Raw genomic sequence first — 13641 nt, 5'->3', positions numbered from 1 at the left:
TAAAGGCCAGCAGCTCCAGTGGTATCAGTCTCTTTATTAGACGCAAGGGACAGCAGGCCCAGCCCTCAACTGTAACTCCTGCTTCAGGAGTGGGGGAGAATGGCGATCCCTGTAGCCCTAGGCCAAGCTGGTACCTCTGGCTACAGCTTGCTCTTTGAGACCCGACGGTTCACTCGGATCACGCCCTCCTGGGCACAGGACACAGCCAGGACCCCGTCCTGACGCCACAGCCGCCCTTGGACCAGCCCCCGAGAGCCACCTGTGGGTGAGGAGAAGAGTGAGAATGGCCTTCTCTCCTTCAGCACAGCCAAACACACTCCTTGACAAGGGCCCAGGCCAGGTCAGGCTGCCCCGTACAAGGGCACACTGACGCTACGGTCACTCCAGATCTCCACATGCCCCTTTATGAGCCTATTATGGTCAGTCATTGGGGGGTAATGCCTCCCATGGGAACCTCACTTGACAGTTTAAAAGCACTTTCACATATCCACCGGGCTCCTCAAAAAGATCACAGCAGGAGGAATTCTGAGCAAAATCCCGGTCAGTAGCTTGGCTCAGCAGATCCGCCCTACCTCTGGCCACTTATGTTAGGAAACCCTTCAGTTCCTCTCATAATAAATCAAACCAGGCCCTCCAGGCTGGTAATTCATTAAAAACACCCTTCCCTCCAAGGGGAAATACGGGATCAGTGGGGAGGACGGGGGCCAAGAGGTCTGGCCACCCCTCCCTCCCACCTGGAGATTCTCTCTCTCTGCTAGCCTTGGGCCTCATTTTGATGTTTATGAAGGGAACTGCTGGTTTCCCTTACACATAATAGAGCTCACTTAGTTCTCACAGCAGCCAAGTGAAGCAGGCATTGTCCTTTCATTTTCCAGATGATGACAATGAAGTCCAGAGAGGCTCAGGAACTTAGCCTTAAGGATCAGGGCAAACTCAGACCCAAGTGTCCTAACTTCAAGGTTGTTGCTCCTGTACTGTGATGCTATTGGTACTTGAGAGTCCCCCTTCCCTGAGTATAAAGAATCCCTTGAGCGTTGTCCCTGTTGCACAGAGCAAGGCTTTTCTTCATTTGAAATGTACTCCTTGGAAAGGAACCCAGGACTCGGGGACTAGACGTTGCTGGAGGAGTCTGGGTTTCTCTCTGTCCACCACCAGGAGTGTCCAAGGAGTGGGGGCCTTAGAGGCTGTTGAGTGCCCTGAGCCCCAACCAGCTTAATCGTCAGAGTCACTTAGGGAGCTTCTTAAAAATAGTTTCCTGGACCTCATCCAAGACCTGCTGAGTCAGAATCTTGGGGGTGGAATCTGAGAATCTATTTTGAAAAAGCTCCCCCAAGTGGCAGTCTGATGGGCCACCAGGTTTGGATACCACTGTTCTAACGTGACCTTATTTGCTTAGATAGGGAAACAGGCTTAGAGAGGAGATGGGACTTGTCGGAGATCATATGGAGAATCTGAACTGGGTCTCTGAGATCAAGTAAATCTTCTTCCCAGCATGTAACAGAAATTAAGAGCTGAGTAGGTGTCCTGTCCTGCCTCTCACTCTCATTTTGAAGACAAGGATGTCAAAGCCTAGGAGGGCAGGAGAGGAAATGACCTGTGAAGTGCCCCACAGGAAGTGGAGGCTGCCTGCCACCCCAAGGTCAGTGCCCTTGTCCCACGTGGCCCCACACTCACCAGCCCAGGGGCTCTCGCACTCATAGAGCATCCAGTGGTCAGCTCGGAAAGGGGCGTGGAACCACATGGAGTGGTCCAAGGAGACCATGAAGTGCACCTTATGCTGCCACCGGTGGGGCAGCATCGCTGTGCCCAGGAAGGCATAGTCCGAGATGTAGGCAGCCACGCAGCAGTGCATCTTGATGTCGCCCTCCCCTGCAACAGGTTCCGGCCCCGTCAGCCCTGGGCTCCTGGGCTTTACAGCTCAGGACCTGCAGGGAGGCGGGAGAGAAAGGGGCTGCCGTGCACAGAGGTGCAGACTGTTCACTGCACGAGAGCACCTGGCCCAACGTACGTGAGGGGGGTAAGGGAGGTGGGGCAGGAGGGAGTGAGGACTGAAATCCAGTCTTCACTCCCCAAGTTTCCCACCCTGGACCCTGGAAGTGTCTTCTTCCAGTTTGCACAAAGGCACCTAATGGTTAGCACTGGACCTGGAGAAGAATCTCAGCAAGGTGCCTTGCCTTCCCCAGAAAGGGCCTATGTTAGGATTATAGTCACCTCCCCATTCTCTCCATGCAAAGAGCTGAGAGGGCCCTGCTGAGAAGTTGAGCCACCTTCCCCATCATGCAGGCCCAGAGAGGGGAAGTAACATGCCCAAGGCCACACAGGGCAAATGAGGCACAGGCCTAGACCCCTGGAGAGTGTTTTCTTCCAGTCCATGGGGTCCTCTTACCAATATAGCCCCGGGCTCGCACCCAGAACATCTGTTTGGGCTCCATGCTCTCCAGCTGGCTCAGGGTGGGTGGTTTTACCAGCTTGATCTCAACGGGCACCTCCCGGGCAGCAATTCGGTTCAGCCCCACTCGGTACTTCTCTTGGAGGTTAGGGTCCCTGAAAGTAAAGGGGAGAGGGACTGGGGGATACAGGGAGAGGCGGAGCCTCTCCTCTGAGCTGCCTCTCCTGACTCCCCTCATTCCTCCACAAGGACTCCTGACTTATCCTCCAAAGCTCCCCTCCCCTCTGGCAGGCAGGAGTGTAGAGTATTTGAATCCTTTCTTTGCCACTTATGAGCCATGTGGCCTTGTAGTAACCTACCTCATAATAAACATTGTGGAGAAGACAAGATAAGGCATATTAAAGCCAACACATCATAGTCATAGGCATACCCTATAATATGCACCGTTCTAAGCATTTCACACGCATTAACTCACTCCTCACAACAACCCCTGGGATAGGTGCTATTATCACCCTGAGCTGATGAATGAAATCAGCAGAGTCCAAGTAGCTTGCTCAGGAGGTGGAGGAGGCAGGATTCGGACCCAGGCAGCCTGGCTCCATGGTTCCTACTTTTAACTTCACTCTTCTACACATTCAGGAAATAGGCTGCCCAACTTGGACTGAGTTCCCTAACCCTAAGCAATTGGGAACACTGTGTCCCCCGGGGGAGGAGTCCATTTCCAGAGAAGCCCCTTCACCATGGCAACAACTACCCCTAGTGCTCTTCACTGGTATTTCCATTTTCATCCCTATCCTCTCAAGCACTGTCCGATAAAACTGTGATGATGGAATGTTCTGTATCTGTCCACCATGGTAGCCACTAGCCACACGTGGCTACTGAGTGCTTGAAATGTGGCTAGTGTGACTGAGGAACAGAACTGTTGATTCTGTTTAATGTTAATTAATTTAATATAGCCACACATGGCTAGTGCCCGCCTTATTGGACAGCACAGCTCTAGATTTAGGGAGCTTTAAGAACAATGTCTTCCTTTCATTTCAGCAAACTTCTGGGCTCCAACTGCATAAGCTCCATGCTTATTCAATAGCGGTATAACTACAATACCCACTGAGTGCCTTATTCTCTCTTAGCTCATTTAATCCTTAGCAGCGTTATGAGGTAGGAATTATGATCAGCACCATTTTATAACCGAGGGCACGGCTCAGAGTGCGAAAGCAACTTGCCCAAACTCACAGAGCTAGCAGAGATGGAGTCTAGATTTGAACCCAGGCCTTTTCCAGGTTCAAACCCACATCTGTCCCATCCCACCCTGCCGCCTCCCCTGCATGCAGCACAAGACAGGAGCTGTCCTTATGAGGACAGGAGCTGAGATCAGGCAGGGAAGAAACAACCATTCCCATTTTTCAGGTGATAAAGCAGGGCTCTGAGAGGCTGGGGAGTTGGGCAAAGTCACAGCAGGTGGGCACTAATGGAGGTACAGCCCCGGCCAGAATCCATGTGTCTGTCCTATGTCGGGACCCAGAGCTCTTTTCCCTGCCCCAGCATTTTCCCAACTTTATTAGCTGGGATCCAAGTAAATATATTTTACCAGGTGACATTCAAAACATCTAACACGGGCCGGCCCCATGGCTTAGCGGTTGAGTGTGCGCGCTCCGCTACTGGCGGCCCGGGTTCAGATCCCGGGCGCACACCGACGCACCGCTTCTCCAGCCATGCTGAGGCTGCGTCCCACATACAGCCACTAGAAGGATGTGCAACTATGACATACAACTATCTACTGGGGCTTTGGGGAAAAAAAAGGAGGAGGATTGGCAATAGATGTTAGCTCAGAGCCGGTCTTCCTCAGCAAAAAAAAAAAGAGGATTAGCATGGATGTTAGCTCAGGGCTGATCTTCCTCACAACAAACAAACAAAAAACATCCAACACACGCAAGGCAAGGGCAGCGAGGCCATAGCTCTGCAGCAGGGACCCTGCCCCCTGCCAGGCATTAATTCCTAGGCTGCTGGATCACGGGTGACCCCAAAGGAGGAAGGGGACCACTCAGGGACTGGGGAGGTATTTACCAAGGGGTTATAAAAGTATTTCAATATTTTAACAACCAGTAAAGCTGTAATAGTACCTGAACTGGCTGAATCATAAGCCCTGCACCTCACAGCCCGACACAATACACTTGCACATGCACACATGCCCACGCACACAACTGCAACTAAAGTTTCACAAAAGGATTCTTACTCTTGCTACATCAATACACTTCAATATCTTCTTTTGTAGTCTATATTTTTCAAATGCTGGTGAAGACCCACTGAAGGATCCCATGACCCACTAACAGGTGGCAAGTGCAGTCTGAACGCTGTCCTGGAGCCTCCAGGCCTCTCACCTTAGATACTGGTCAACGAGGGCCTCATAGTCAAGCAGCTCTTCCGGTGGAGGCACAGTGGGCATGGAGAACTGGTGCTGCACGGGGCTGGGCTGCGTCTGCTGGAAGGAGGCCTGGCAGATGAAGATGGGCTTGCCATGTTGCACGGCCTTCACAGAGCGCACAGAGAAGCTTGCCCCTGTTCGCGTCCGCTCCACCTGGTACAGCACTGGCACCTTCGGGTCCCCTGCAGCGGGCACAAGGGACAGAGTAAGCCCAAGTGAGCCCCATAGGCCCGGTCACCATCACAATAGCTGGACAGGCACCTCTGCTATTCATTCTCCATTCCTTTTCTGCTTGGTAGCTACTGACTGAGAGGCCTACTAAGGGGATAGAGAGAGAACACCAGATGCTATCATCCTGATGCCCCCAGTGCAGGTGGAGCTCCTCTCTGTCAACAGCACAGAACAGAAGCAACATTGCCAGATTCCCTGCATTCAAATCCCAGCTCTGCCACTCACCAGCTGTGTGCCCTTAGGAAAGTCACTTAACCTCTCCGAGCAATTTACTCATTTGTAAAATGAGGGTCATCATAGTGTTCATACCTCTCAGGATTTTAATGAGAATTAAATTAGTTCATAGTTGTAAAGTGTTTAGAATATCTGGCACATAGTAAGTGCTCTACAAGTGTTTGTTACATAAAGTAAATACTCCTAGCTTTTTCTTTTTAATTTATAAATTATTTCTAGAATTTTCCATTTAATATTTTTGGACTGTGGTTGACCACAGGTAACTGAAACACCAGAAAGCAAAACCACAGATAAGGGGGGGACTACTATATTTAGTTTAACATTTTTATATTAATTTTTTTTGTGTGTGTGTGAGGAAGATCAGCCCTGAGCTAACATCCATGCCAATCCTCCTCTTTTTGCTGAAGAAGACCAGCCCTGAGCTAACATCTATTGCCAATCCTCTTCCTTTTTTTTTCCCTTTTTCTCCCCAAAGCCCCAGTAGATAGTTGTAGTTGCACATCTTTCTGGTTGCTGTATGTGGGACACCGTCTCAGCACGGCCAGACAAGCGGTGTGTCAGTGCGCGCCCGGGATCCGAACCGGCGCCGCCAGTAGCGGAGCACATGCACTCAACCACTAAGCCACAGGGCTGGCCCCAGAAAAGAATTTTTTTTAATTAATTAATTATTTTATTTTTTTTCAGTGAGGAAGATTAGCCTTGAGCTAACATCCATTGCCAATCCTCCTCTTTTTGCTGAAGACCGGCCCTGAGCTAACATCTGTGCTTATCTTCCTCTATTTTATATGTGGGACGCCTGCTACAGCATGGCTTGCTAAGCGGTGCGTAGGTCCCAGCCTGGGATCCGAACCTGCAAACCCCGGGCCACCGAAGCAGAGCAGGCGAACTTAACCACTATGCCACCAGGCTGGCCCCTAATTAATTTACTTTTAATAGTCTAGTTTTAATCCGTCACCATATATACGTGCCCCTTTACCCCTTTCACCCACCCCCCACCCCCTTCCCCTCTGGTAACCACTAATCTGTTCTCTTTGTCCATGTGTTTATCTTGACATGTGAGTGAAATGATACAGTGTTTGTCTTTCTCTGTCTGGCTTATTTCACTTAACATAATACTCTCAAGGTCCATCCATGTTGTTGCAAATGGGACAATTTTGTCTTTTTTTTAGGGTGAGTAGTATTCCATTGTGTATATATGCCACATCTTTATCCATTCATCAGTTGATGGGCACTTGGGTTGCTTCCACACCTTGCTTATTGTAAATAATGCTGCAATGAGCATAGGGGTGCACAGATCTCTTTGTATTGTTGATTTCATGTTCTTTGGATCAATATCCAGTAGTGGGCTAGCTGGATTGTATGGTATTTCTATTTTTAAGTTTTTGAGAAATCTCCATACTGTTTTCTATAGTGGCTGCACCAGTTTGCATTCCCACCAGCAGTGTATGTGGGTTCCCTTTTCTCCACATCCTCCCCAACACTTATTATTTCTCGTCTTGTTAATTATAGCCATTCTGATGGGTGTGAGGTGATATCTCATTGTAGTTTTGATTTACATTTCTAAAGAAAATTTTAAAAGAGAGGATGGTCTAGCCGGATGGCATAGTGCTTAAGTTCACGTGCTCTGCCTTGGCGATCCGGGGTTTGCAGGTTCAGATCCCAGGCGTGGACCTACACACCACTTATCAAGCCATGCTGTGGCAGGTGTCCCACATATAAAATAGAGGAAGATGGGCACAGATGTTAGTTCAGGGCCAATCTTCCTCAGTAAAAAGAGTAAGATTGGCAACAGACATTAGTTCAGGGCCAATCTTCTTCATCAAAAAAACAAAATAAAAGGAAAATAAAATTAAATGGAGGATAAAATCTGTTTGCATCTGTCTCTGTGTTCATGTGTGTGTCTATGTATATGTTATAAACATGTGATATTTTCCTATCTCTGGATGGTATTATCAAGACTAGTTTATAAGAGCTCTATTTAATTGGCTTAAAAACAAACAACTGCTATATAAATTGAGTATACTCTTAAAAAAAATAACAGAAACTAACCCAAATGAATTTCAGGATCACATATTCTAAAGAAACTATTCAGTATTAGAGCTAATTTACGTTTGTTGGGTTAATTAATATGGGCACATCTTTAGCGTTATCAGCATTAAAAATAAAATTTTTATTCTACCTAGGTTTACGAAAAAGCCAAACAAATTCATCTTATCTCTCTTATAAAATTTGTCAGAAAAAAATTGATGGCTGACTTTGTCTAACGTCTCACGATGTTTTTGTAGGTAATCTAAACAGAATTATTGAGAACAGGTAAATTAAATAGATATAAGTAAGATAAAAAGGTTTTGCATGAACTTTTTAACAATAATTATGTGTTATGGTATATGTACTAATTTTAAAATCTTTTGGTAAAATCTTTTAGAAACCTTAGAGTTCAGCTAAATTAAGTAAAATGATAAAAATTTATTGAGTATTTCCAAATAAGATAAAATATTAAATATTAATTACTAAACATAAGTTTATCTACTTTTGCCTTCTTATTATAGAAAAGCTAAAAGATATGTTTGGGTCTATTAGTAAACATATCTTGTGCCACATTGTTCACTGCAGCATTATTCACTATAGCCAAGAAGTGGAAGCAACCTAAGTGTCCCTCGACTGATGACTGGATCAAGAAGATGTGGTATATATATACAATGGAATACTACTCAGCCACAAAAAGGATAAAATCGTCCCATTTACAACAACATGGGATGTGCAACTATGACGTACAACTATCTACTGGGGCTTTGGGGGAAAAATAAATAAATAAAATTATAAAAAAAAAAATATTACAACAACATAGATGGGCCTGGAGGGTATTATGTTAAGTGAAATAAGCCAGAAAGAGAAAGAAAAACACTGTATGATCTCACTCATATGTGGAATATAAACCAACACATGGACAGAGAAAACTGTATTGTGGTTACCAGGGGCAATGGGGGTGGGGAGTAGGCACAAGGGGTGAAGGGAGACATATATATGGTGATGGACAAACAAAAATGTACAACCAAAATTTCACAATGTTATAAACTGTTAAAATATCAATAAAAAAAATTTTATGCTGTGAGAAAATGTATGTTTTCAGTAAAAGAAAGTATAAGAAATGGAGATATTTTTGTTAAGAAAGTAAATTTGTCCTAAAGCAAAACTGGTTATGGGAAAAAAGAAAGGACAAATTCTAAATGTAAAAATAGAAGGTTTGTGGAAGAGGAACCCTGAGAAAAAAATTTTGTGCATGGTCAACTGGCTAAGATTGGAATAAATTTAATTAAGTAAAGGAGTCTTAATATCCAAAGTAAGCTGGTGCAAAATTAGAATTTGGTTTTCTCTTTCTTAAAAGGACAGTTTTCTTTGACTGTTGGTCTCCTCTTGATAAGAGACTGTAAAAGTGTTTTGTTTTTTTTTTTTGAGTGGGCTGCCTGGAAAATAGAAATTCTATGTTTTTTTTTGGTAAGGAAGATTTGCTCTAAGCTAACATCCGTTGGCAATCTTCCTCTTTTTTTTTTTTTTTTTTTTGCTTGAGGAAGATTAGCCCTGAGCTAACATATGTGCCAATCTTCCTCTATTTTGTATGTGGGATGCCTCCACAGCATAGCTGACAAGTGGAGTAGGTCCACACCGGGGATCCAAACCCGTGAACCCAGGCCACCGAAGCAGAGCATGTGGAACTTTAACCACTCGGCCATGGGGTTGGCCCCAGAAATTCTATGTTTTGTCAAAATAATTTCCTATGCTCAAAAAGCTGAGACGTCTCTATTAAGACAGCTAAGGTTTTTGTTTTTTTTCAACTGTGTAACTTTCTGTATTTGCCTGAAAGTCTTTGTTACTTTGGTTAAATGGATAACCAAGTACTGTTTCACAGTGACCTATGATCCTATTTAACCAAGTGTTTTATAACCTTTTGATATTTTTCACAAACCTCCCAAAATTCAAATCCTAAATAAAGTCTTTTTTTTTTTTTTTTTACCTGAAAAGTAACTTTGAGAATTTCCAGAGGGCCGCTAGAACTTCTCAAAGAATTTGTTCTCTCTTCTTATAAAAAGGGAGATATTGGGGCCGGTCCAGTGGCACAACCGGTTAAGTGCGCACGCTCCGCTGTGGCGGCCCAGGGTTCGCCAGTTTGGATCCCAGGCACGCACTGACGCACTGCTTGGCAAGCCATGCTGTGGCAGCGTCCCATATAAAGTGGAGGAAGATGGGCACAGATGTTAGCCCAGGGCCAGTCTTCCTCAGCAAAAAAAGAGGAGGACTGGCAGATGTTAGCACAGGGCTGATCTCCTCACAAAAAAAAAAAAGGGAGATATTAAATTAATCAGGCTTATTTGATATGTTAAATTACATGTGAAGCATTGTCAAATAAATGATGCTAAACCTTCTTAGGTTATATTGGATGGGTAAATGTTACTAATATAAGTGTTCTAAAAATTATATAAAATTCTATGTCCTGGTATAATGTTAGTCATAATTCTAGTCACTATCTTAAAATGTGTGTTACAGATATAACCAGATTTCCTTGTCAATCTCATTGTAATCAGATCCTTAACCATGCCAATTTAAGTCTTTTGTCATTTACAGACAGTTAGTTTTACTCTGATGCTTCTGCAAATATGTTTCATCTTCAGAGAGATTCATGGAAAGAACTCTGACACTTACTCTAGAATACAGGTTTCTGATAAACTTTCAATCATAAAACTGAACTGGGTAAGCAATTATAGAACTCTTAACAGAGACACTCACTGGTAACTTCATAAAACTGCTAACAAAGATCAAGAGCAAATATTAATTACATGGGACTACATGAACCAAGGAAAATGCTCTAATGTTTGTTTTTCCAGATTTAAAGAAATCTTTTCCCTTCAGCTATCATCAATTTGGTAAGATATACCTTTATGAACAAAAATGAAACATTTACTTTATCTCCCTACCCGATCCCTCCAGAATTCAGACAATCTCAGTGAGTATTCTTATTTTCACTTATATATATAATCAGGCCAAGTTTTTAATATAAACAAATTAGTTTTACTGTGATTATCTTTGGTAAAAAAATGAAGGTAATTGTAGAGAGAAAAATTATGTTTGCACCTTTGTAGAGATTAGATTCTAGTCCTATTAATTGTCTTCGAGGTTTTTTTATATACCCAAAAACTGGACTCACCAACTGTTTGCAGTACCCTCTTTGGAAAACAAACTCACTCCACGTGAGACAGTCACCAACAGATCAGTGTCTGTTGGTATACAACCTTCTGCTGATCCCTTGTTGTCTAATGCTAGCATGACCAGCTACTGTCTCTAATGTCTTATACTCAAGCTTATCATCAACAGGTTAAAGAAGCTCTCCCAGATTCCACTTTAAAGGATCCTGTTGGTCACAGTCTAGAGCCTGCTGACTGGGTATTCTGGAAGCATCATCAGAGGAAGACAGCCCTTGACCCCCACTGGAAATGACCTTACCAAGTGCTCCTAACCACTGACAATGCTGCAGAACTAGAATGCATTTAACCTTGGAGATACATCTCACAGCTAAAGAAGGCTCCAGGGCCAGCCCCTGTGGCCTGGTGGTTAAGTTCAGCGTGCTCCACTTTGGTGGCCTGGGTTTGGTTCCTGGGTGTGGACCTACACCACTCATCAGTGGCCATGCTGTGACGGCAGCTCACATACAAAATAGAGGAAGACTGGCAACAGATGTTAGCTCAGGGTGAATCTTCCTCAGCAAAAAACAGAAAAAAAGAAAGAAAGAAGAAAGGACACATTTGCTCCCACCTAGCATAAAGGTAAGAAAGGGACTGGGCCCACAGTAAGTATTCAAATGTTTTAGTAGTGCCTGTCAGGGAGCGCCAGGCAATAAAAAGATGGTGGGGAGGGGCTTGGGAATGTAGTATGAAAATGTATATTTACTATATAACTATTTTATATTTGTAAAATGAAGGGGAAAACCCCACTATTGTTTTCCTTATACAATTCACGTATTATAAAGTTCCATAAATTCTTCTCAGCTGATGGGACCATGTAGAAGACAGGGACTCTTAATGTTGGGGGCATCTGCTTTAGGAGTGAGGGGAAAGGAGGGAAAGCGAGTGCGATTTTTATAGTTTCTCAAAAGAGAGCATGGGTTTTAGAAGACTACTCTCTTGCTCCTTTATTGATCCCAAAGCTGTAAGCAGCTGTAGAAATCATCTCATTAAAATACCCTTGGTCCCACCCCTCTGCCATTTTTCGGGAGGGATGAACCAAGCCTCAGGGAGGGGAGGTAACCTCACTCAAGGTCACAGGGCAAATTAGCTGCAAAGCAAAAACTAGACCCAAGATCTCTTGATTCCCAGGCTGGTGCTCTGCCTACCTCCAAACTCCTAGCAGAGGTTACAGCATCTCTCTGAGGATCCAGCACAGTACTTGGCAACAGAAGGTGTGTAAAGGATGAAGAACAAAAGACTCCCGGGAGCAGTTAAACCACAAATCTTGTGTCATTATGGGCCAGATAACAAGTACTCAGAGAGTCTCAGCGGGAGTGAGGTACAAGGCTCTTCTCCACCCCAGGCTTAGTTCCCAGGCTCCCCGGAGGGGGAGCAGCTAACTCTCTTTCCTCTCCCACTGCCCCTCCCCTTCCTCCTCTCTCCCTCTTTCTCCTCAGTCAGCCCCCCAAGGCCAGGAAAGAAGTGGCTGCTGGGGCCCCGGATGGGCTGGGGGCAGGGGGGGGCCGCTTACCTGCCCTAACAAAGTAGCAGTGCAGAGAGTGCACGTGGTCGTCTTCATTCACGGACTTGGCTGCAGCCACCAGGGCCTGGCCCACAATCTGACCCCCAAACAGCCGCTGGGTTGTGGGTACCCAGTAATGCCTTCCTCTGCAGGGAGAGGGAGAAAGCAGGAGAGACTTAGGGGCTGGGTCGAATCCTATGATTATCAATGAGCCTCTTGTGCAAGATCCCTCAACGTTATTGAGTTTGGGATCCTTTTAAGAACCTGGACCATGGACCCTTTCCCCAGGCAAATATCATAATATCACTCTGCACACAACTTCAAGGCCTTCAGGACTGCCCAACTCTTCTGTGGACTTCAGTTACGGATAACGGAACAATCCCCTTATTTTACACTAAGAGAACAGGGATCAGAGAGGGAAAGTGACTTGAGCAAAGTCACACAGCTTAAAACATTGTCATCCTGGGCAGTATCTGGGTCTTCTGACCCCAAGTCTAGTGTTTCTTCCACTGCCCATACTAAAGTAAAGCAGAAGCCTCTCAAGACCTTGAGTGGACCAAGATGAACCCCAAGAGGTGGGGGTGGACTGCATTAAGACCTGCCACTTACACCCCTTAACTTCAACAGCCCAGTTCTTCCAAGAACTAGACTTAGAGCTTGAAGGGCCCTCAGACTTCAAGTCTAACCCCCTCAGTGTACGGATGAGGAAACTGAGGCCTCAGAGGTGAAACATCTTGCCCAGTGTGTGAGCCCTGCGAAGGCTGAAGAATTTAGGTCTCCAGCTTTCCCGCACTCAGCCCAGTTCAGCCCAGAGTTTAGCATTTTTCATATAATGCATTGCAAACAGCCCTCCAGGAAGTTATTTGTAACTCGGTAAGTGGGGGTAAAGGAAATTAACGCCTAAGACAGCTTTCAATATGCCAGTAGGAGCCTTAGAGGCCAAAACGGTTAAATCCCTAGCTGCAGTCAAGAATTTAAGTGGTATCTATCGGGAAGGAGACTGGCTCAGGCGTCAGAATCAGTAATGAGCTACCAGATCCCACCTGGTGTGGATGGTGTATGTAAGAGGAAAAGGACAGTGAATATGCACGGAGCTGTGGATAAGTTTTAAACCTGATCAGCTGTGTGCCCTTGGACAAATCACTGCCCTTTCTGGGCTGGCTCCCCAAACGCATGACCCCTCAAGGGAGGCTGCTAAGAAGGATATCTCAAGTCAAGACTTTACCGGCCCAGTTTGCCAGGACCTCCTAGGGGTGGGGCTGCGCAGACCCCCGCGCCGAGAGGGAGGAAGCCGGGGCAGCTACGTCAGGGACAAGTTCTCTCCCATTCTCGGCAGAGCCTGCATCCGGCGCAGAGCCCATCCTCGTCCAGGGAGCTATGGGCTTGCAGCAGTGGAGATCAGGAGCCTCTGTCCCAATGGGGGGATGCAGGCCAGAAGCGGCCGGATACCTGAAGAGATCTTCGTCCAGCGGCTCGAGGTTGAGCACGCTCGTGACCAGGACGCTGCGGAGGTCCCCGGGGGGATCGCCGGCATCCTGCCCGTCCTGCGGGGCCTGCAAGGCCGACATGTCGATGACCTGCTGCCGGCCCGAGGCACTGCGCTGAGCCGGACACGCGGAGATCCTCT

The 13641-nt window shown here is 46.0% G+C and overlaps 1 protein-coding gene across 1 annotated transcript; it reads right to left on the bottom strand.

Moving 5' to 3' along the window:
* Positions 1 to 14: 14 nt before the first annotated feature.
* On the bottom strand, positions 15 to 13630 carry ACOT8 (acyl-CoA thioesterase 8). The gene is made up of 6 exons (XM_058562603.1): positions 13464 to 13630; positions 12024 to 12160; positions 4768 to 4993; positions 2387 to 2544; positions 1675 to 1869; positions 15 to 259 (listed from the first exon to the last, which is right to left on the bottom strand). Exons 1-6 carry the CDS (start codon positions 13580 to 13582, stop codon positions 141 to 143), a joined length of 954 nt encoding a protein of 317 aa, XP_058418586.1. The 5' UTR covers positions 13583 to 13630; the 3' UTR covers positions 15 to 140.
* Between the last annotated feature and the right edge of the window lie 11 nt (positions 13631 to 13641).

Source organism: Diceros bicornis, chromosome 19 (genome assembly GCF_020826845.1).
Source record: "Diceros bicornis minor isolate mBicDic1 chromosome 19, mDicBic1.mat.cur, whole genome shotgun sequence".
Lineage (NCBI taxonomy): Eukaryota > Metazoa > Chordata > Mammalia > Perissodactyla > Rhinocerotidae > Diceros > Diceros bicornis.
Note: the sequence above shows the minus strand (reverse complement) of the source record. Positions and strands in the feature narration are given on the sequence as shown.